At 39.6% G+C, this 25,161-nt stretch overlaps 1 protein-coding gene across 3 annotated transcripts in view; it reads right to left on the bottom strand.

The window, feature by feature from the left end:
- ATXN7L1 (ataxin 7 like 1) overlaps positions 1-24,941 on the bottom strand; it is a 110,893-nt gene extending 85,952 nt beyond the window's left edge. For all 3 annotated transcript variants that reach the window (XM_066550830.1, XM_066550829.1, XM_066550831.1), the window contains exons 1-2: positions 24,720-24,941; positions 24,157-24,225 (exon numbers count right to left, since the gene is read on the bottom strand). In XM_066550830.1, the coding sequence (XP_066406927.1) occupies positions 24,157-24,225; positions 24,720-24,834 (184 nt within the window). In that variant the 5' untranslated portion in view covers positions 24,835-24,941. The remainder of the gene's footprint in view (positions 1-24,156; positions 24,226-24,719) is intronic.
- Between the last annotated feature and the right edge of the window lie 220 nt (positions 24,942-25,161).

The following is a 25,161-nucleotide window of genomic DNA, read 5'->3' as shown; positions in this document are numbered from 1 at the left end:
TGTAATACTCACTATCTAACAAAAAAAAAAAAAAAAAGCCACAATTTTGTTTTTGTGTTCTCCAACACAGCCTTGGGAAAGCTTCAGATGTCTCTGGAGCTGTTTTGTTTGTTTCCTGGACAGGAGAAAAAGGTGGCTCTTATGAAATAAACTACTCAAAATATGGAAAGATAACAGATTTTCCTAATTTTAATCTTAAATACATGACTACTACAAGGATCTTTCCAGCTCACTGCTCTTCCCAACAGTATTTCACCTTCCACCACTTGACAGCAGCAATGACTTACTAGTTCATACTTGATTGGTACTTCAAGGGGAAAAGTACCACTAAGTAGCATTTCTTCTTGAAATACCACAAAGTAGCATTTCTAAGACTCCAGAAGGCTTTCTCTTTAAAGGAAGACCATTGATGATTGAAGATCAAGTATCAGCAGGCTGAGTTGAGATGTGCTACACTGAGGTAAAAATAAAAATGTTTCAGATCCATTTGACCAGGAAGGCAGTGAGTCTCCTTCTCAGTGCAGTCCCCAGGTTGCCACTCCTTGCAGCAGGTACCCTGCAGCTTCACTGCTGTTGACACCTGACTGAAATTAGGATATGAAAGGCTCAGACATTTTTACTGGGCTGCTAAGAACATCCTAAGAACACACACAAAGAAAACTTCACCAATATTAAAGCAAGCTGCTGAAAATGGCTCTGCTCAGTGACTGTCTCAGGTTCCTGGCACAAACGTGTGAGAGGTCGGCAACAACCTCTGCTGACAGGACCTGGTTCCTGAGGGATGCTCGCACCTCCACCCAGCTTCCCACATCAATCTCACCCACCTAACAGCTCACTGACATCAGCAGACCACTTAACACTTCTTATGCTGCAGTCTGATGCCTGTCAACTTTGCTAAGAAGCAATCTCCCTTCCAGCGTTATCCTTTTCTGAGGATTTGGGTGTAGAAAAGCAATTGTTCATTTATTTCTGAGGATTGGGGTGCATGGAAGCAGTTGCTAATTTATTTCATCCAGTATTGAGAGTGTTGTGCTAGCTCTTCAACAACTAAAAAAATATCAACCAACCAGTTCTGTTTAAAGACTGATTCTTCATGTGTTTAGAATCAACATTTTTTTTCTTCAAGTCAGCTGTGCCCCCTAGCACTCCATGATTTATCTAATTGTAGGGTCACTGGAACAAGAGGTTTCCTAGATAAAGTTCAAGACACAGCTTTTCAGAGACACTCCGTTCTCTGGCACATATCTGGCTTCAAGAGTGCCTTGAATTGACAGAAAAAAAGGAGATAGAGGAGCAAAAATACACTGCCTTGTCTCATGGATTTCAAGTACACTCCAGCATCATAAAGCAATAAAAATTCATCAAGATGTATGGACAGAGAATACTTTGGAGACTTTTTCACCAATCTCATTTAACAAAAATATCTTCCACATTATCATAAGGAACAAACCTTACCCCCATTTACTTTAACAGTAAAGGTCCTTGGAGGGCTGCTACTAATTACTGCATAATCCAACAGACAGGACAGTGGACAAAGGAGGAGTCAAACACTGCATTCCTTTATCCTCTGTGGGGAAAGCTTTTAGACAAATTTCTTGAATTCTCAGTGTCTTTCCCTGTACATCAAGAGGAATTATGTCCATTTGTAACTTATAATTAAACACTTCCAAATTTACGAACGAAAAGCATAGAAAAGAAGTATATCCATTATTATGCACATTTGAATAAATGCTAACAACTCATCTGCAACTTTCTGTGATAATTACAATGGCATAAGTGACAGCTAATTCCTATCACAGCATTTCATCTGGAAAAACACCACTGGTATTACTACTTTTCCAAAAGACTGAATTCAACAAAATCCAACTTCTGAAAAAAAAATCTCAACAAAAATTAGCCTGAATATGGTACAGCAGCCATGTGAGTGAACATTTGTCCACTAAAAATTATTTGATGCTCTCCAATTTGCACACCAGAAGCAAACTCTGGAGCTGCTTGCATGAGCTGAAACTGCTTCAGTGTGAAGAGGTACATACACATTTTGAGGGGTGCAACAAATCCCAGCACAGGACTGCACTGTGTATGCTATTGCAGCACCAGAGCTGTAGAAGGTACCAGCCTCAGGAATCTTGCCAGCAGGATGGTGAGAGATTAATGTGGTGCATGGATTTAATGAAAGGTAGGGAAGGGGAATACAACACCAGACAGAATCATTATTCTAATCAAAAGAGTCTGTGAAATTCTTTGTTAAGGAGTCTAAATACCTGAGTATAGGAAAAAACCTAACACTTACACCAACTAGCACTAACACCCCACTCAGCACAGCACATAGAATGACCATATACATCTCTAAAGTGCATTTTTGGAGTATCATTCACAAAACCTCCATGTTAGTGATGTGCACTTCAACAATCTTGTCTTGGATAGACATGTGAGCTTTGTTGAACTGTGTATCTGAATGGCAGACACAGCTTGTTAATGTAAACTCCCTGTTAATGAAGCTTCTGTGAATGATCTAGCCAACTACTCTGCAATTAAATACCATCCAAGAAGATCATAAATACTTTTTCATCATAGAAAGCCTCTGCCTAAGGAGTACTCTTAAGTCCCAAATACAGTTTCTTCCAGAGTGTTAAAATACAAAGCACCTTCAAAGTTTCTTAAATTAGTTTCATACCACATTTTGTTATTTTAAGTCTCCATGTTCAAGTGCAGTACACATTTTGATATCTAAAATTTGGTCATTTGACTCTGTTTAAAACTTGTCTCTCAATTGCAAGCATTAAAGAGTAAAGATTCCTTGTAGTTTATAAAACTGGACTCTTTTTATTTTGATTATAACATGTTTCTGCAATGCAAAAAGCCTGCAAGAACAGTGAGAAAGGAGAAGCACATCCTCTGAGTAATTTACTAGGATACATATTTACTGCATAGTTACATGATAATACAATAGTTACATGATGATGCAATAGAATTAAGGCAGTTTGGACACCTTACCTATACATTTCTTTACTGATTTAATATCTGAAAAATTATTTTATAGCTTTATTATTCTACCTATATTTGCAATACTTGAAGGATACTTGCAACAGCATTTTGCAAACTGCTAAAAATCTTATAATATTACATTTTTTCAACATGGTTTCATGTTTGTGAAACAGAGAGTTGTTTTTTCCTTCCTGATTGTATCATCCTAAACTCTCCATAAACTAAACACAAATTAAAACTTGCTTTTTTTATTTTGTTATTCTTTCATCATTTAAATGAAAGCAGTTTCTTTTTCATGCACCAGCTGAATTTTACAGCTAACACTAGCAAAGTCATCACCTATTAAATCCAAGAGCAATACATGAATGCTTTTAGTAGAAAAGACAGGCATAACTAAGATTTAACCCTGGATTCAAGCTTTTTGCCTATATCTCCACAGACTTAAAGTGGGAAAGTGGGGATACTAAGCTTCATCTCAGAATTATATTTTACAGCAAGGAGAATATTGCAACTATTTAGCACTTACAGTTTAGATGCTGACCACTTGGCCATTCACAATTAACTTATTTTGATTTAGTATCAAGAGGGTAGCTACCAGAAATTAACAGATGATTCCCCTTGTCAAAGAAAGGAGAAAAAAAAAAGAGAGAGCAATCATGAAAAAGAAATTGTAATACCATAAAAATCAGTAGTAATCATTCATGCACAGTTAATTATCAAAACATGCCCCAATTCTTATTAAAATAACATACTGACAGCTAGCTCACAATCACTGTTTACATTCCAAGTGCTTTACAACTGCATGTTTCAATAATCTTACAAGGACTTATTCCTCTGTGCAAACAGAGCATTACAAAATATCAAACTTGTTGCAAAACTGTTGATGAAACTGTGAATAAAATCATCTCTACTAAAATTTCACCAAAATGATATGCTATACAAAAAAAACCCCAAAAAACTAAAGCATTCCTTCCAGGTGAGTATTTTTTCATTGCAAAAAAAAAAAAAAGAAAAAAATTCAAATAATACAGCACTATTTTTTCCAGTTCTATTGTCAACTGTTATTTCACACACTTGAATTGCATTTCCCTTTATTAAAAGTTACAGAACAAAGTACATTTCAATGACTGGATTACTGTGTTATCACCATGACATCTGCATACAAGAATATAAGGATCTCCTCAGGTCACATGCACGGATTTGACTGCATGGCTCTCAGTTACATTCAGAAGACTTCAAGATTTTACTAGCTACAAACTTACACAAAAAGAGGAATGTTCACATTTTCAAAACAGTCAATATTCTGAAATTTTTAGAAAGATTTGGGACATGTAAGGTGAGCGAGATCATTCATGATGGGTGCTATGCTGCTGTTAATGAAAACTTTGCCCTTTATCTGCCTGTGCAGAGTGCTGAACACACATACCAAAGGAACTGTCAGCAGTCAGTAGCCCAGACACACCAAAACTCAGGACACTTTAAGCAAACAAAACCTTAATCATTTACCACACTTCTTGAGTCTTTCAAACAGATTCTGATGATTTGCAAGCTCCCATCGTCTTCACATTAGGCATACCTGAAGCACTTACACAAAGCAAATTAGGCAAGAGGTCACACCACTAGGCAGGACACATCCCCTGAAACTTCAGATGATACCTTCCCACACCCTGCCACCATACCAACTCCCCTGGCTCCTCCTGCCCATCCTACTCCATGGTAATTTCCACTCACCCCTAGCCACCTCCAACCTTTTACTTGCTCAAACCCCTCTAAATAAAACAAAGCTATGACCAAAAAAAAAAAAGCCAGGAGCAACTCAAAACTATGTAAAAGCAGATATTACACACAACACAACAAGCAAGTTCCTTGCTGCAACATGTCTCTGAACGAACCAGCTCCATAGGAGCACTCTGAGTCAATTTGCTTTCTTAAAAAGAAAATAATTAACTGATACCTGTTAAAGAGAAGAAAAGCCTCCTTCAAGCTATGGAACACACAGTAGCATCAAATTTCTACTCTGCCAACTCCTTTGGTCTAAACACAAATTCTGAAGAAAAAGAACCCCACATTTCAAAGTTATCAGAGGTTTCAGTACACAGGTTACTGGAGTGCAGCACACAGATATTCCTGTATACATTGTATATTCCAAGGCAAGCTTTGCCAGTGCTGTCTGACAAGAGACCTGGATTTTGCTAAGTGCCTACATTTGGTTGACTGCAAGAAACAGCAAGTTTTAAGAACAATTAAAACAAGAACAATAAGAAATATTGTTTCACAATATTCCCATGACAAAACTTCTTCTGCAGACAGTCCTTAAGACATGCACTTGCTGGAGAGACCAAAAAGCAGTTTTCTTTCCTCAGATAAAGGAAAATTAAAACTTAACTTGACAGCACTAATGTAAAGCTGTGGCTGGTCAGTCTCCAAGTTCCCACATACATACCTGGTCCTCCATCACCTTTCATAAAAGTATCAGGGTAAGGAGGATGTAGCTCCCATGCAGATACAACTAGCTATGTTGTGTAAATAACAAGATCTATGTCTAAGGTGAATATTGTTGAAAACATGTCATGTGTTGCAATTATATGCAGCAATTTATTTATTTTTATTCACCTCAGCTTCACACAATCTCCATATGCAGGTGCACTTAACCATAGCACTCCAGCAATACAACTAGAGATTTATCTTATATATCTGGAGCTAGTCACTTGGCCTCTCCATGTTTCTCTGTTTCTCCATCTGTGATGCTTCACAGAAAGCTTGAGAGGTTTAATTTATTATGCAGCCTGCCAAGTGCTTTAGAGAAGTATGTTACTAAAGCATTAAAACTGTTTGTTGGTTCTGAAAGAGTAAATCATTAACCAAACCAAAATGTAACCAACAATATCCTTAAAAGGTGGCTCCACTTTTAAAATGCAGAAGTATCATGTTTACCTTATTTGCCTTTATAGAAAAATAGCTTCCATCCTTTAGGTATTTTATTACATTAGGACATAAGGAGATCTGATTTTCTTCTGAAGCCCCTTTCCATTCATTTACTGTTACACTCCCAGAGGAGGTGATAAGCAGAGAGAAGCAAAGCAGTAATGCCAAATCAAAGTGACACGTGCCCAGCCAGACTCACTGTCCAGAGGCCACAGGGAAAGATCTCCACTAAGGAATCAACAATGTTTAACTGACAGCAGATGCCAACTACACGTTGCCTGCTCAGGGCAGGAAACAGTTCAGATGCTAATAAAGACAAGGGCCAACTGTTCCCAACCAACACCTGCAAGACAATATACTAAATACTGACAGTAAACATATTTAAGCCCTAGACATTTCTCAAACCAGTATGTCACATGAAAGTTTTGTGTCTATACAAGCACCAGGTATAGGCTTCTGCTCTTTTTCAATTGTTGTTTTTACTGCAATATCACTGAAAGAATTCTCAGGAAGCCATTTCTGGCAAGCAAAAGAGTTCTCCTAAAATATTGACAAAGGTGGCCAAAGATTGCCTTAAAATACCATCTATAGAAAATACAGATATATATCTACCAACTCCCAAACACTAGTTCCACTTATATACTTTTATAGCTAAAACCAGTTATAGAGGCAGCTGGGACAAAATAAGAAACTCAAAAGAGAAATAAATAAATAACAGTATGATTTCTTGTAATTTAAAAAAAATCATTAAAATATGACTAGCGAAATAAGACAAACAATCTCAAATGCATCACAGACTAAAACCAGTTTTCATTTAGGCAAAAGAGCCCCAGCACACTATAAAACAGCTGTAATATTAGACCAAGGAATGTAAGTGGTACCTTGAAAGAGGGTAATTTTGAATCACCAGATACTTAACAAAAATCTTGAAACCCAAGAGCAATGATGATTCCAGACAATTTTCTAGATATATGAATGTATGTGTACACATGTGCATATATTTTTAGGAGATCTGCCTGCAGATTTTCAGCATATAGCAACACTCCAGCCATTCCTCATCTTAATGCAGCTATCTTTGTTGTATGCTTTGTCTTTTTCAGACTGCAAATGTATATTTGTACTGCACTTTGCTGCTAGTGTATCCAGCACACAATTTAAAAGATGGCCTGATGCAACTGTCAGGATTCTTCACTAGCTCTCTGCATCCTTAAGCTCCCACATCAGCTCAAAGTATTTAAATCACACACTTCCATATCCACACTGCAGAGCCCATCCTGTCTGCAGCATCCTGAGGAGTCACTACAGTGAAAATAACATTTTTTCCTCCTGACAGGTCAGTGTGGCTCTCTCTCAGCAGGTGACTGGCAGTAGGAAAGCAGAGTTTCAGTTCCATCAGATGCACAGAGATGGACATACTCCCCTTCTGGAGCCAGCACCTGACCCATGTGCCATATCAAGAATATAGTGTTAAGCAAGTTAGCAGGCTTCTGCACATTTCAGGACAGGAGCTCTTCTGGTATAAATGATGCCATTTGTCTCTTGCAGAAGCAAGCAGTGACATTCTGGCAAGGGGAGAGGGGAAGAGAGGAAGGGCTTTTTTGTAATCAATAGACATCAGATGGAAACACATGGCTCAAGATGCCTTGCCTTTTTGTAGGTAGGACACTGATAAAAAAAGGCAAGAAAATGCCCTGATTAGTTTGGTGCTGTCATGTGCTATATGAGGTTCTGAAGCTCTGCATCTTACTTCTTCTGAAGCAAGCACAACTTCAGTAAGATGACAGTCCTAATCCATTTAAACTTTGAGACTGTGGCATGACAGTGTAGAGCATGATTTTGCTCAACAAGTACTTTGTTCCTGTAGAAAGCAAATGAGAAGTAAGAACTTTGGTGCTCTTAACTTCCAGCTTGAGTAACAGCCATGAAAGTACCTCACAGGAAGGTGAAGCCTTGAGCTTTCTACAGTACCACTGAGGTTCCACACATTTTAAAGATCCCTATCCAACAGCAATAGTGATACAGATCTGCCTAATACACAGCCCAGCAAACCACTGCCTTGGCTGGACACACCCTGCCAGCAGAGTAACTTTATCTATTTCCTCCTTTTTAATGAATCTCTCCCTCCTGCAGGGTGTCAAGTCTCCTCCTTGAATTCTTGCTTTCATATTAGAAATTACTCTTTTTAGTGCCTTATGTCAAAGCAAATATCATCTTTTGCTGTTATATTTGGCACAATCTCAAATACAATTTACCTGAATTTAGGTATGGATTAAATGATGCTGGGAAGGTCAAGCAGACCAATCATCTGATTGATCTTAGCATGGCTGTTAGCATTCCACAGCCTTGCAGAAGATCCTGAGCTAATCCAACATTTGCTGGGTAAGAGGATACACCTATTGAGGAGACCATGACAAGGGCCAAACATTCAGTCCAGCTCATTATACAAGAAACATTAAAGGTGACTCCAAACAAACTTCTAAACATTTTGTAACTACTCAGCCAAAAACTGATGGATCAGATACCCATCAAGCTCTGTGACATTGTCACAGGCAACAACAAGGAACTGAGGAAGACCAAATTTCCTGAACCTTTAGAATCTCCTCATGGTATCACTACAAGGTAGCACAGGATATTTGTGACCCTGTACACTCCCAACTAGAAAAAGCCGACATGAACTTCAAAGTTCACATGGCTCTACAATAGACCACACACTAACACGTATTTGAAGTAAACCTCATTGTCCAATTCACAGTTTGTTTTAGCCCTTCCAAGTGCAGCAAAACCAACAACAAAGTCTATCCTAGAGTACTGAAATTCTTTAGTTTTTGTTGGGTGTGTAAGCCCCAAATCCTGATAAAATTCACTATCCCTATTTTCTTTTTTAGAACACCAATTCACGCCTTCTTTTTTTACAGTTTTTGGAGGCAGCAATACTGGTAAGGGGATGAGGGTGAAGAATTTATAAACCGAAGATGCAGCACATTTGCTCCTCACTTATTTTGTATATAGTGTTTACAAGAGTTATAGAACTACTGATGTTGGGAAAACCTCTAAAAGCAGGTTAGGTGCTGCCTTTAACCCCACAGACACATTTCCTATCTAAGTTAAATCTACCTTATATCAGCACTGATTTGCCTTGCTGTCAGCATAACCAAGAAAAACCATGACACTTGCTCTCATACTGGGGATGATTTTACAAATAAGAGGCAAACTAAATGATACAAGTACCAATATCCTTCAAACAACTCCTACTGACTCTTTTGCAAAACTAGGATAAAATGAGTTCTGATACAATTCATTAGAAATAACAGAGCCTTTTACTCTACCAAAAAGATTGACCTGCTATATTCTCATAAATCCATGGCCAAGAAGGCAGCACCAGGGAAAACCTGCTGACAAAGATTGTTTTGCTTTGCAAACAAAGTTGAAGAAGGCATTTGGGTCCAGCTGTCAATTACCTGACCTTACAATGAGAAGGCACAAACTACCTGCAATGCTTCTGAAAAGGCCAACAATTACATTGGTAAATGATTAAGTTATGCTTAGAATTAATGACTGGAGGGATATCAGTGGTTTTGATTACCAGAAAAACACAAATCGAGATTGGAAAGCGTTACTTCCTCTTTCACCTGCTGCTAAAGGACAGTCCCTTCTCACTCACCACATTAGAAGCTTTTTTTTGCTTTTATCACCACATCTTTCACATGAACTTATTTTGTTAACAAAAGCAGCAGTAACAACATATGAAATTTTAGGGAGTTAGAACAAAAAATCTTCCTTATGATCTGTACTGACTCTCTATGTTAAAACAGGCCACAGAATTAAACCATACTATTTTAGCCTCAAACCCAAGCCTTCTGGATGGCTAAAGCCCTGTGTGCTTCCAGGGGAAGGACCAGGGCCTTTTGCGAGTATTTTGTGCAACAGAGTCTGCTACACCCCTTGATAAGGTGTTCCTATTTAATTGTATCATTAGAAAACTGCATCTTATGTCTAGTCTGAACTGATCTAGCTTCAGCTTTCAGCCATGAGAATCTCCTTAATCTACCTGACAAAGAACCATCTAACTGTCAGATACCTTTGCCCTGACTAAGTACTTATAGACTTATCAGGTAGCCTCTACTGTCTGTTGATAAACTAAATAGATTGAGCTTCTTAAATCTTCCATTCTAAAGCTGATTATCCAGGCCTTAAATTAATGTATCTTTTTTCTGAACTCCTTCCAGTTTTTCCAAGAACAGATGTGGACATGAGAACTGGGATACAACACTTCAGTAAAGCAGTATAAAATGTAGCAGTATTCACCTCCCCCTACTCTCCCAGCCATGCACTTTCAGCCTCCTTCAAGACAGCTCTGCAAAAGGAGTAACACTGCAATTAATCAACCCTCAAAAGCAATTCTTCCATCTCTGCTTACATTCTATCTAGTTCTTCCAAATACAAAAAATTCAGAATGGACCACGACCAAGTTCACATGTTTATTGTAAAGAAAAAAAGATGTATTTTTAACCCAAATTGCCAAAACCGCAAGAATGATGAAACCTATAAATTCAGTGCCAAAACCGCAAGAATGATGAAACCTATAAATTCAGTATTTTACAAGAGAAAAACTGCAGAGAGAAAGATTACACTCCAATCATGTAATAGTTACCCAATTTAAAGCTCTCTCTTTAAACTACTATTTAATTCAATAAACTGAACATTTCCAGCCTATTTTGCACTGTGGCATTCTGATGCTCACTTATATATTCACCTCTTGAGGTGCTGGGTGGTCACAGCAGGTTTTATTCTCAGCAAAATCTGGTGGGCACAACGAAAAATTGCTTCAGGCTAAAGCCAGTGTTCTTCCAGACAAAAGGCAGAGCTGCAGGCTAGTCATGGAGGATTTGCTAATGTTATAAATCTATCCATGTAGTGAAAATTACTTGCCAGTTATAATATTCAATTATTACTGTATCACCAGCTAGTTCCCCTTTCTATCCTGGATGAAAAAGAATCCCAAGTAAAATCATGAAGTATCTAGGATGATCATTTTCACAACACAACAAAAAGAAAAATGCCCCAAAAAATCCAATTAGAGATTATAAGATCATATCCTATCATATCTGGTAAAATCCATGGTCATCCCTGGTAGAATGGATGGGTGCAGAAAAGGTGATTGTAATGTTTGCACTGCAAAGGAGCAAGCAATCTAGCTTTTGGAGCAGTAACAGCAAATTCTGCCTTTAAGTAATTCAAAAATTATTGAAAGGCACTGTACTAGAATATGTGGTGACTTGCTAAAATATAGTGAATTACTGCAGGTTTTTGCTGTAATAAGAGCTGACCTATTCTTCTAAGAGTGGCTTGGGTAACAGTTCTTCAAGAGAAAGATAATCCCCAACAAATGTATTTTGAAGTATGTCAGTCCTTACTTTAATGTAAGTAAAGTAATGTAAGCAAAATTTGGTGCCAATGGCAGCCACTGACCTTTGAGAAACAATAAACAGAGTGCGAGTCAATAAAGCCTGCCACAATCTGTCATATGGAAAGGTAATGGGCTCTGGTATTTTGCTTTTTCTTTCCCCCCCCCCCCCATAAATAGATACATTCTATGTGCCTGTATTCTCTTTGGAATCTAGAAATAAAGCATTTTCCCTTTCCTTTTGAAATTGTTACGCAATAGCATTCTTCAGTGAGGACTGGATTACACCCTATCAGTACAGAGTAGGCTTCCAGTGTTCTTTCAGTTAATTCCAGGGCAGGTATGATTAGTCCTTCAGCAGCAGCAGCCATGTTTGCCCATCCTCTTTCAGTGACAAAAAATTTCTACACATAGGTGGTAGGACACCTTGGGCCTCTTTACAAAGAGAGGTGATCTATAAACATCAGTAATCAACTTGTTTCTTCTTGTGACCTCTTCCCATCCACTCACTCCCTCTGCCTTTCCTCACATTGACCTGAATCCTATTTCATACCCTTCCCCTGTACATATACACATTGGCCTGATTAGTACTCAAAGCAGCTTCCATAGAATGATTTTGAACACAGAGAAAGTCTCTCTCATAACCTCACACAGTACTAAAATGAGCAAGCTCTTAAAAGCACTTGCTCTGTGTACTGTTTATGCTTGCACATGGTATGTCAGAAATCTGCTATGGAAAGCCCACATTAAAATGGGTTCTCCTAAAAAAAAATCTAAACTTCAGAGAAATTTGGACACAACAGGCTCACTCTAAGGTTGATAGTTGAGAACAAGAGTCAAAACTGCTTAGAATTTTGCATGCCACTTACCCTCCAAGCCTGTAATATACAAACAAACAGGCAGAAAAGAACTAATACAGAAGAAAGAGTGTAAAAGAATGACAAATGTTGTTGCATACACAATGTGTTAGTTTCTCTTCACTTTTTGCCTAGTAGCAAAACTAGGGCACTATTCAAGAGAACAGATGAGGCTGAAGCCTAATAATAAAGGCAATGTTTAAGTATTTGGAGAACAGAGGTCATGTTTAGGGAACAGAGTTAAGAAAGATTAAGATTTATCTTTCAATATTTATGTTATTTTTGCAGTCTGGCAATTACAATCAGTTTTGCTTTCCAGCTCCGAGACAGTAAGACAATATTAGTAAAACAGGGAGAGTTTATTTTTACAAATGAACTGCTTTCACTAGAAATCTGTTCTGTATGCTACTTTCCTGTGTGCTATACTATCAGCTTTGATGCCTCCTTCCTCCACATCAACTAATTATTCTCTACCTCCTTCAAATTCCTCCTTAAAATAGCTTACTGCATGAAATTTTTCAGCATTCATAGACTGATTTTTGTCTTCACAACATACACTACTTATGGTTTTGTCTGAAATGTATTGGAAGCTCTCAGAAATACAGACCATATCTTCCTGTTTCAAAGCTAACACTTATATATGTTACATCATTTGAACACATATATGACACATTTCTTTAGAACTTCTCCAAATACACACTTAATTACAAGGAATTAAAAAAAAAACTCAAATGAAAAGCCTATAAGAACTCCCACAGAGGATACACTCTTACCTTCCAGGAAAGTGATAAAAGTTTACAATACCTTTGATTTGCCAAGGAGCTTGGAAAACAAACAGTCAGAATAGTGACAGGTATCTTGAAAAGCTGGAAAGAATAATAAATGCCACAAAATAAAACTCGTAGCATTCCCTCATTGAGCAATGCAGTCAAGAATAATTTTTCTTGATGAGCAAGAAACCCAAAAATATGTAAAGCTGCATTACCTCTTTCAAAATTTAAATACCTAAAAGGCTTGGTAATGTTCACACCCAGTGTGTTGTGAGTTATGAGAGAAGCTGAAGAAAACTTACACCAAGCACAGAATGTTCGAAGACTCTATTAAAAGCGCTATACACACAGCTCACCATAATTTCAAGAGCTGAAACATTTTTTTCTCCCATTTCTCCTCATGTTTTTCCATTGCCATGCATCCAGTTTCTTAATATATTTGCCCAAGGTTCTCCAAGTCTTCTAAAAAGCCAAAAATATAGCAAAAGCATGAATACAATCAGAATCACAAAACTTCATGATAGTGCACAAAAAAAACCAACCACCTGAGAGACCCTGAAGAGAAAATCTGAACACCTTTTTCTTTCCCTGTTTTCTCAGCACCTCTGCATGGTGACGTGTGTAAGCTGCTGGGATGACTGAACATTGATAACATACAGGGACATGCAGAAAGTTGCTTGGGAAAGGCAGGCAAGGTAATGAATAAAGCCTTCCAAGTCAAGGAATCAGCTCAATGCTCTGCGCATGAAGGAACTAATCTCTCCCACAGCCTTTTCCTCTTCTTTAAACAGTTCTTTAGATCTACTAAACAGATGTGAAAACCTGAGATTAACTTCTTAGACACTGAATGACATGAATGACAGCCATTCCATCTAACCCCTCTAAAATTACTGTCCTGCTTTCTCAGAGAAAAACAAAAAGTGCTGTATCATAAAGCATGCCTGCCTGGCCTGCCTGTAGCATGTAGACAGGAACAAGCTGCTTTGCCCTGCGAGACAAGCACAAGCCATACACCCATGGTTACCGCAGCACCGTGCCCAAGCTCCCACCCTGATCCACCCTGAGCAGTACCACATTACCCGGGGCCCAGTCCACGATAATGCAATCCTGTGGCCTTGGCTCAGCTCTGGAAGCAGGAAGCACAAGTCAGTTTCAGAATGTGACAGATCATGTAGACACAAGACTACTTATGATGCACTGCAGGAAGGAACAGAACTACTACTATCATGTCCATCATGCTATGTGATAGATATGACCACACACTCTTCTCTCTCCTTGAAGAGCTTTTTACTTTTTCTGATGATGGTTTTTGCTCTGCTTGCTAATACTAGGTCCAACTCCACCAATCCTGAACTCACTCTTGTCTTAAACATCCATTTTCTTTGCTATATTCTCGCCTGTCCTAGAATTGCAGTGGAAAAGAGAACCAGTCTGAAAATGAGGTTATCGCACATTTTCTCTCTCTCTCCTGCTGCTTACTAATCTGTGCCATTCCTCCAGTTGAGCTGAACCCACACCTGCAATTTCAGCCTTTTTTCTTCCTACTTTTGACTCACTCCTCAAACCTTTTCTTTTGTATCTATTTCTTTCTCAGCAATAGAATGCAAATATTTATTCCAAGAGAAAGCGAGAAAACATAATAACCATTTCACATTCTCCCTTCCCACTCTCTTTCTCTCCCTTACAGCTCTCCCTTCTTCCTTGTACAATAGATGTAAAACACATCTGTTCCACTCTCTCCTTGGCTCACTCTCATCACCCATACCTCACATATCCTTTCTCCTCCCGCTCTGACAGAACAGCAGAAGAGTCAATCAGTCTTTCCTGTGTTTGGAAATCTGCTTCTGACTCCTTGATTCTCTAATTACATTACTCTTCCTGTCCTTCTTTCATGTCTAAGCTTATTATGCTCTGTTTGATAACAAATTACACTTTTGTCTCTAACTTCAGTGTGAGCTTCCTTCATCTGACCCTTGCAATACAGTGAAACTATACCCACTAAAATGTCTAAAAACCTTTTACTATTGCAACATCACAAATTCATCATTTCCATCACCCATACCCCTTGTGTGTTCTTCATAAAAATTAGATGCCTTTTTCCTTTTGAAACTCTGTTTCTGACTTCCATTACTCTCCCCTCTCCTACTACCCATCCTTCCTGTACCAATCCCTCCACAGAGTACTGGCAGGCTCTTTATTCTTCCTTTGTCTTCTAGCAGGTCTCCACTGAGCTGTATCTTTTGCTGCTACTCTTATGTCCGAGAATTTTACATTCAGTTCCTGAGAACAGTCTCAAATACAGTAGATTTACATCTAAACAAAAAAATCTCATTCTATCTGACACCTCTTGCCACTGAGTAGGTGTTAGCCTCAGCTCGATACAGCCAGAACAGAATTTAGATGCCACCACTCCTATCCTCTTTTCTCCATCTCCTCTCTTGATCACCCTGGACAGCATAATCAACTTGTCCATCATTCAGATATAAAATACTATGATAAACTACTATGTCATCTTTGCCAGTAGCTTCTCTCAAACTGCTCATTCAGTTTACATCCACATCTGAATGCTTCTTCCTGGGCATCCCTAGGACAAAGTCTGCTGTAAACATCTTCAGAACTAAAGGTTTGTCTGGAGCTTCACCTCACATTAGTTATATTTTCTTATTTTCCATGTTGACAAACATTATCCTGCTTGTTTACATTGTTTCTAAAGTTTCTTCTATATTGTCATACTGTTTTACTCTCTGTATCCTTCTATGCACAATCCTCCATTCCAAATTTGAATACTGAGAACAACTCATCTTTGCTTTCCAGGCTCCTCTGTTATGTACACTAAACTGTCCACATCCTACTTGCTGTCACACCATGTGCTCACATTTCTAGTTGGTTCACATTGTCAGTATCCATTTACAAAGCTTTCAACAACCAGCCTGTATTTTCATTCAGGCCAATTTCCACACCTGAATAAGGATACCTCCTAAGATCTTGCAAAATTACTTCACTGCCATCCAAATACCACCTTAAAGCTTTCCTTGCTATGGTTCTAAGAAAGTCACTTTAGTCTAGGCTAAAGTCAACCATCTATCACAGTGAGCAACTAAGTGCTTTTGTTTGTCAATATTACAACTCCTGCTTTGTCACACATTCAAAAATTAGTTCTCTGCAGCACAATTGCACAACACAAGCACACACCCTTCCTCCCTTTGCTGGTACCCTGCAGAGCAGCATCTAGTGCCTGATGGGGCTGCTAAGCATTAGGATCATGCAAATAACAATACTGCCTCCCTAGTCATTGCAGTAACAGATCAATTACTTATATTCTTCCAGATCATTGTCCACTGACTATCTCCATTATCAGACCCAAACAAATAAGGTTTTGGCTCTGTCAGTGTCTGCTGTGGTGGCATGGGTCCAACAAACTTTTCGGATGTAAATCATTGTATCATTCTGTCTCAGTATGACATAACTAAGAGCAGTTTAAAAAACAATTGAATGTGCTATGACATGATAATGTACCTAATCTGCACAATCACAAGTGGCCAGCCTGAAAGCCACCTGAGGACAGGATACTTATCAGAGATTAAAAAGTGAACACACATAATGATTTACATTTCTTTAAATCTCAGCTTCCATTCTGACTATTTCAGCTCAAAATGATGACAAGCTCAAGTCACTTATTCTGTTACTGGAGACATACAGTTCCATCTTTGTCTTGCTAAAGAAGAGAATTTCAATCCAGCAAACTTCTCAACAACTACTGATATGACATTAGCAGTGTTAAATCCAAATATAACTGCAAATTCCCAGACTGTGCCTGTCCCCTGTGTCTAGTCCCCTGTAGTAGGAAAAGGAAGAGAAAGAATGACTGGACAGAAAACATAAAACACTGTATAATAGAAACAAATATAAACAAAATAAAGAACAAAAAGAAGATCACACAATCAAACCCCACGAACTCTTGCCCTTTTCCAGTCATTCCTATGTCTTGCTACTACTTCACCAGTCCCTCTTCTGTCTCTTCTGCTGAACACCTGCTCCCAGGGAACGGAAAGGGAAGCCAGCCTAACCCCTGTGTACCATGCACAGCTCTGTCACAATACAACTGCTTCCGTTTCACAGATGATTCAGGAGGGGCCTGTGGACTAAGTGAAACTGCACTAGACAGATACTGGAACCAGCAGTTCTGCAGAACCTGGAAATTCTGTCAGCAAGCTCTTTGCTAGTTCTGGTTGATGCTCCATCTAATCTGGGAAAACTCCCCTTCTTTTTTTGCCAAACAGCACACACTTTGTAAACACACGAGGACAGAAATCAAGAAGCTGGAAGACCAAATAACTGTAAATTCTAATTACTGTCACGAAAACAGAGAGACAGGAATAGTGTTGGGCTTAAGTACTGTATTATTAATACAACTCAGTAAAATACAAAATGAAATTACTGAATAATAACCAAAACATTTCAGAAGTAAGGAAGACATTTCTATAAGTACAAGACCAAGAGCAATCAGAAAGCTCACTTCCCCACCAACATCAGTGGCTTTTGGGCAGGATTTTTAATAAGCCATACAAACAGTTATGACAAAACCAGTCCCTTAAAATCAACCATAGAATGGGCACAGAAGAGAAAAAGAGAAAAATTATTCATGCCATAGTTGCTTTTCCTCTGTTCCATATCAGCTTCAAGTAGCTGTGCTGGATTCTTGGTTCAGTTTGAGTCAGCTTAGTCAGCTGCATAGCACTGCGATAAAAAACTGGGCCATTTTTACTCTCATGGCTTCTACCCTTCCCATCCAGCAAGAGAACCATCAAAGATTTCTTGCTATAGACTTGCTAATAGACCTCTGTCAAACACCCTTACTATGTCACGACAGCATTTGCCAAGGGGTTTCTTTGCATATTAATTACTTAAAGACACTAGCTTCACCTGGCATCCTGCACCATTAACTCCTCAATCAGCTTTTTCAAAAGACAAGCTGAAGAATTCTGCACCAAGCTGAACTTGGAAGACAGAAAGATCTAGTAATTTAATCCATGCCCATACAAACCAAAAAGCTTTCTTGCTAGTTATTCCAAAATCACTCTTAATAATGAATAGTCATGATAAATTTATAGTCATAGTCAGATAAACTTATACTGGAGTTAACTCTTCAAGAAATACTCATAGCAACAATACTATTTTTACTGAAGGTGATCTTTCTTAGTAATGCATGCAGTGACTACCTTTCACTTTGACTATCAGAAACTTATGCTTTCTGCCTACAGTACTCCTGTGATTCACAACTTCAAATGTAATTTGAAATGTTTTCCATAGGATTTGCCACTGCTTTCACCTCATTCATACACCTCAGCCTTGGTATAATGGCTAGTATTTTTTTTGCCCAAAGGTAAAACAGAACCTGATAATGGCCCTATTTTTAATTAACTAGAAAAAAAGGCCTATTTCAAAGAAATTACTCCCTTTCACAGTGGAAATGATTCAGCTCTTGTGTAGTCTCTTTTTAACACATAGAAATCTATATTTCATCTATTACAAACTATTAACTACATACAGAGGCAGATCCACAAGAAGACACACACGTGTTTTTATATCTAAATCAAAATTAGATACACAAAGTCATTTACTTTCTCTAGTGACAGCAGGGCTTGGGGTACCCTCTAGTAAACACATAAATTTCCCTCTTTCTCAAGTCTGGTTATAAATTACAACTAGTAGAAGGAATGTCAGAGACAGATCCTTAGTGACAGTGCTGTCAGTTGACAGGGAATCACACATGGTTTCCCCACACATAATGAAAAAAAGGTACCTTAAACAACAGGAGATCTAACCTCTTCAGAACAACTGTTGCACAAATAATGCATTTTATCAAGATATGTGCACCTAGCAAAATCAAAATTTTTAATGAATTCATTTACAGTACGACCGTTATAGATACATATTCAAAACCACCAAAATCTTGATTCAAAACACAGAATGTCTGATCAGAGAGCTTTACCATTACTCCACTCCTTTTATCCAGTGTGTGGGTTGAAGAACTAAAGGACAGGTTTCAGAAAATAACTATGTAACTATGAAGATAAACTACAATTCTGACTAAATTTTCTGGGCGCTATCATACATAATGTTTCATTCTTCCTCTGTCATCATTCCTTGAAACACATTAAATGAGGTGACAGCCATAACCAGGAGACATGCCACCCCCTTGCAGAAGCTGTCCATATAAGAAAAAATAAAAATATCGGAGCCAGATATCATATATAGAACTGATCAGTCACTTATACACCAGAATGCACACCAGAATTCAATTCCACTGTCATGTCTCATCCTAAACAAAGACCCCATGGGGATGTCTGCTTACTGTTCTTATTCCCAGTATAAAGAATGGTAAGAAAAAGTTTCTCACCATTGGCAGGCCACAGTTTTGTGCCCTGCCAATTCTCAGTTCTTTCATTCATCAAGCAACATGGAATATTACATTTGTTTAAGAATCAGTATCTCCGGAAGACTATTTTAGTTTACAGAGAAGAGACAAATTTATACAACCTTCAAACTCTCTTTTGCCCACTGCAAAACCAAAACCAACCCCAAATCACCAAAACCACCAAACCACCAAAACCAAAACCAACCCCAAATCACCAACTATGGTGGTCTAAATTGGACAACCTCACTTCTTTCTTTTGGAGTATGTGTTCACAACCTTGTTATAATTTTCTTTCCCTCCCAGCCCTTTTTAACCTTCCCTAGTACCACAAAAAGGTGGAAGATGAAGGCAGTAAGTAAAATGAGAATGTTTTTATTCTCTTTTGTTTAGTATTTTTATAAAGGAGACAAATAGCAGCACAGGCAAACCACTAATAAACAAAAAATAAATAATAATTAAATAAAAGTTAAGTCCAACCTCTTTGCTTACATTAGCCAGCTGGTTTTTTCTTCTCTTCTTTCACAATCTCAACATAATAGTTTTAGCTCTCTTCCTCTTGCTTTTCATAAAGTAGAATGTTGTATGTCACATCCTTTTTCCCCCTATAGAAGTGTTCCTTATGACCACCTAATCTCCTCAACTTCTTATTTTTCCAAGAAGAACAATAAAATCATCAAGATATTTTTCTGAAGAATTAAAAAGATACTGAAAGCAAGACTAATCAGTATCCCTTTAACTTTGTCCTTATGTTGCTAAAGGGTTTAACAAAAAACTTTCCGTCAGGTATTTGTGGGGGAAGTCAAAATAGGAAAAATATACTGTAAACAATTATCCAATAGATTTAAAACTCCAGTTTCCATGTGCAATCACAAAGTAAAATGGTCAAGTTTGGGGTGGAACAATAAAAATCTTATAACAGAAAATCAGAAAAATTAGAATTTTTTACTTAACATTCTTAATGTCAAACAATAATGAATCACTACGATTAGTGAAAAGATTATCCAAGACAAAACACACACATCATCAGATTGAAACTTCAATGATACAAACCCACTGAACTGGGAAAGTGAACTTGACTATGACACCAAGTACCCAGACACAGACCTAAATGCCATAGGTCATATTTAACTCTGCTGTAATTCACAAAGATTCAAGGATATCTTTTGCTCCTTTACAGCCTGTGTCTATCTACAAACACTCATAGCAAACAATCAATGCTTGCACACTACTAAACCAATTATTAATACAAGTTCTGTACACGAAACCAAAATATCCCATTCTTCCATTATTTTCTCAGATATTGTATAAAGTAAAACACAAGCCTCCTAAATTAATCTCTAATCATCTACAGGTTATGGCTCATAATAACAGAACACTGTACCTGCCTCAGGCACACAGTAACTGTGATGTTTTACAGAACACAAACTCTCAAATACAGACTTCTTTTACTATGCCTGCTATCTGCAAGAAAATCTTCAATTCTTCAAATATGCCATTCAACCTTTTAAAATTCAACATAAATTCTAAATGCTGCTCTAATTCTGATAACCCCTCTTTTAGCTAAGCTGGTTGCTTGGTAGTGATTTGTCAGATAAGTTACACAATACTGTTTCTGTTTCCTGATTAGATAAGCAGATAAGTTTTGGGGTTCTTTTCTGGCACAAACATTTATATTAAAAACTTCTCATTTTCTGTGCACACTTGGAACTTTGTAATCCCCTCTCTACAAATCCACATGCCAGTAAAAGTCAACCATGGACAGAATGCATTTGCTACAGGAAAACTCAGAGTAAGTGTCAGCATGCAAAAAGCAATTCTGTCTAGAAAACTGAACAAACGTTCAGGAAATTTCTCTCCCTCTATGCTGCCTACATATACACTGCAGAATAAAGGGAAGCAGTGGGCAATACTTCTGTGTCTTTATTTTCACCCCTAAGATGGGGCACAGGGGGCACACGGCCCCGGTGCATCTCTTGCTTTACAGAAATGAACAGCACAGTCAGACTGTGAGCCCTCTGCCCAGGGAGGCAAGCAGCAACCCCTTGGGCAGGCAGAGACTTGGCAGACAGTGCTCCTACCCCCACCTCCAGGAAACACTGCCTCCCACATCCCCTCCTGGGCCAAAGCAAGGAAGAGGAGCAGCCCACCACTCTAAACACACATGGTACACAACCACAAAGGAGGCAGCAAAGCAAGCATCACGCTAACTGGAAGCACTTTTAGCCACCTAACACCATTGTTTTTCTACAAAACCAAAGTGAAACACCTTGTCATGGTCTGAAAACCAATATATTCCCACTCTTTAGCTTCCACCATGCTCTGCACACAGTTTCACTCATCTGAAAAGCCTTCTTGCTAAACTGCTTACAAAGGGATGGCTGCATAAACCTGGTCACATCAACTAAAGATGAGGAAGTGCAGACAAATAATAAGTAAGTGCAGAGAGATCAGGTTTTACACTATCTTTATCAAACAGGACAGTAATTTTTGATACTTAAAATCCTGTCCATCTGTTGCCCCTGGTTACTTGATACAAGAAGGTTACAAGTAACATTTGATTTTTCTAAGACACCACTTACAATCTCCTGGCACCACAGATGCCATTAAAAAGGTCTACTCAAATTGATGAGATTGTAAAAAAAGGAGTTGGGTTTTGTTTTCAGAATTATCATAACCACAACCCTCATCTATGAACGAAGCAGACAAAAAAAATTCAACATGTCACACAACACACGAGCAAGGTCAGAGTAAAAGCACAAGCATTTCTGCAAATACATGAGAAAATTTCCTGCAGACCAATCTAACTCCTGAAATCTTCCCTCATCTATACTAATAAGGACTGTGGGGCCCAAGGAAGATTTACAGTGGGTGTTCAGACACACAGATGGGTGTGGTGAAAACACCTGTATTAACAGACTGCCGAAGTGAATACAGTAGAAATATTTCAATACATACTCATTTATTCAAACTTCATGGAAGTTCTTTCTAAGTGATCTAACACAAGTTACTACTTGAAAGCAATAACATCCCTAAGGCTTTTTATTTTCTAAATATAACAGTCAATTTTGGTTTTTTTTACACGGTATTATGACATAAGTACTATAAAAGCCAGTAAATGCTTCACACCTGTCATGATCATAATGTCAGCAATGACATTATGCTTTGTTTGGAAGTAATTTTTCTGGTTAGTGAGTTTAGAGTTCCTCTGATGGAGTCTCTGACCCACCCCCCCCCCCCCCAAACCAAACAAGACTAGAACTGATAATTTACACTGAATCTTTCTAGGAAACAATTTGCATACTATGTATAACTAAGGAGTTGAGATACTTCAATCTTTATATCCCATGCTTATAACAGGAATTTGTGTTCAAGGACTTCTGAGCACAAAACATTTTATCTCAACAAATTAAGCTCCTTATGAAGGCATAGCTGAAGTAGAAAAATTTTTGTTCAATTATTTTTGAATCAACATTACTGATATATGTACAGAGCCTTGAACCTTTTACCTATAAATAACTTCATGAAAATCCCAGTTCTGCTGCTAAATTATCTTTGGGCTGACAAAATAGAGAGGTTCAGGAACATAAGAATCAAAATAGGAACACAATCAAGCTTGGCATCTCTGTAAAGGTCTTTCAAAAAGGAAGTTATATGGTATTTTAAATAACTTTAATGCATACTCCATGCAATTTTATAGTTTATCACACAAATCTAGATTACTCATTAATTAATTAATTAAGTCTTTTTTCAAGAGCTTGTTTAGCAAACATAAGATTCCTTTGAGCTGCCAAGATGCTCAAAATCGAACGCACACATAATGACAACTGTAATGTAATGAGAAACTTAACATCATTTCAGAATATTTTTTATGACATTACAGGTAATAGTGGGATTTCTCTCAGCGTAAGTCACACCAAAGTTTCACTATGATGGGATCGTTCATTATGAACTGACTTCCCAAGAAGTATTTCCCAAGACAGAGAGGTTGTGTACATAAAGTGCTTTCTTAATGAAACAGAAACAAAAATAAAGCTACTTGAAAAAGCATCCTGAACTATTTCACTAGTTGCATTAGATGTTACCTCAACATGATGTAAATGGCACACATCACAAACAAAATGTTTCTCCTCTCGCAGCTGACAGAGCTGTGAAAGGCCTGGCATACTGGGAAATACCTCTAACCTGGAGTTTGCCTGTTCACACTGATGGTACCAGAGGAAGTTATAGCCCAAATGACTAATTTTATTTTGTTTTGCATATTATGCATGGGGTAGTGTAACCTAAGATAATATTTGATGCTGGCTGCTCAGTTGACTGTAGGTCACACTCAGCAGTGCAAATGAAGAATAAAATGTGATTTGAGTTAAAGTGAAAGAACTCAAAGATGGTAACAAACCCTTTCTCGCTGCAAGGGAAAACATCTCCACTAAGTTGCTAATAATAATATAATGTTTAAAGTTTATATGCTTATCTTCACATGAGCAACTGGAATGTTGCACCAAGGGACAGGGTCCACAAAAAAATCCAATATGGCCACTGATGTGTAGCTGTCTTTTGCCTCAAAATTTTCTCATCTTTTACCACGTCTGTCAGTTGTGTGTATACACCTGTTATACCCTTACTTCAAAAGAAGTTGACACAGTGACAGTCATCTGCATGTATCCAACCCTGAAATGTTCTTCACGGCAGAGAAATCCATATGCTATCAGACCACCCTGTCAAGGCCAAACTACAGTCATTCACAAGCACCAAGAGACAGACAGGTAGAGAGGTGTGCCAGCACTATCCACTTACCTTCTTTATTAAGCCTCATAACCTCCCTGCTTTTTCCACCCTCCTTTCCAGTCTCTTCCAGATCTACACCTGCAGAAGAGAAGCAGAGTCAGGAAGCGCCGAGGGCCCTGAGGTGTGCATTTATTGTTTGGCGAGGGGAGGAGGAGAGGTGAGGAGGTGAGCAGTGTTTCTATTTGCAACAGCAAAAGCACAATGGTCGGAGCATCTGCCAGGGAGCGGAACCGCCGGGCCCCCCGCGGCAGCACCCTGGGCCCCCCCTCCCCGCCCGCGGCATCCTCCGGCCCCTCCGCGCATCCTCCCCCTCGCCCCCTTCCCCCACCGCGGCGCCGGCCCAGCGCCGCGGGGCAGCGGCACGGCAGGCGCGGCGCGGCGTGCGCCTCCCGCACACATGGCACGGGGGCTCGGCCGAGCGTCAGCTGAGCGCCCGGGGGGGCGGCACCTCCCGGCCCCGGCGGGAGGAGGGAGGGAGGGGAGCGGAGGGGGGGGGCGGCCCGGCCGGACCCCGGCCCCGCTCCGGGGGGAGCGGCGTGCGGAGCCGGACCGCGGCCGGTCCCTGCCCTTACTGTGCGGGGGGGCGGCGCCGTGCGCGTGCGGGGGGGCGGCCTCCCGCACCCAGGCGGCCCAGGGCTGGCCCAGGAACGCCTCGGGACTGGGCACGGGCCGCTCCAGGGCCGCCATGGCGCCGCGCCTGCTCCTGCCTCCTTGTTGCTTTTCCCGTTTCCTTCGGCGGCGGCGGCGGCGAGCGAGCGAGCGAGACACGGGATTCGAGAACGCCGCACGTCATCCTCGGGACGTTCCGCCGCCCACACGGGGGTAGTGTCAGCCCCTGCTCCCTATCAGATCGGGCTCCCCGCCGCACAGCGCGCATGCCCGCGGTCCCCCGCGCCTGCGCTCCGCGCCGCCGGCACCGGGCCCGCGCCCGCCCCGAGGGGCGCCGGACCCGCGCAGCCCCCGCGCTGCCCCTCCGGCCCGGCCCGGCCCGGCCCGGCCGAGCGGAGCGGGACC

This window comes from Molothrus aeneus, chromosome 5 (assembly GCF_037042795.1).
Source record: "Molothrus aeneus isolate 106 chromosome 5, BPBGC_Maene_1.0, whole genome shotgun sequence".
NCBI lineage: Eukaryota > Metazoa > Chordata > Aves > Passeriformes > Icteridae > Molothrus > Molothrus aeneus.
The sequence above is the reverse complement of the archived record's forward strand: the minus strand, read 5'-3'. Positions and strand labels throughout refer to the sequence as shown.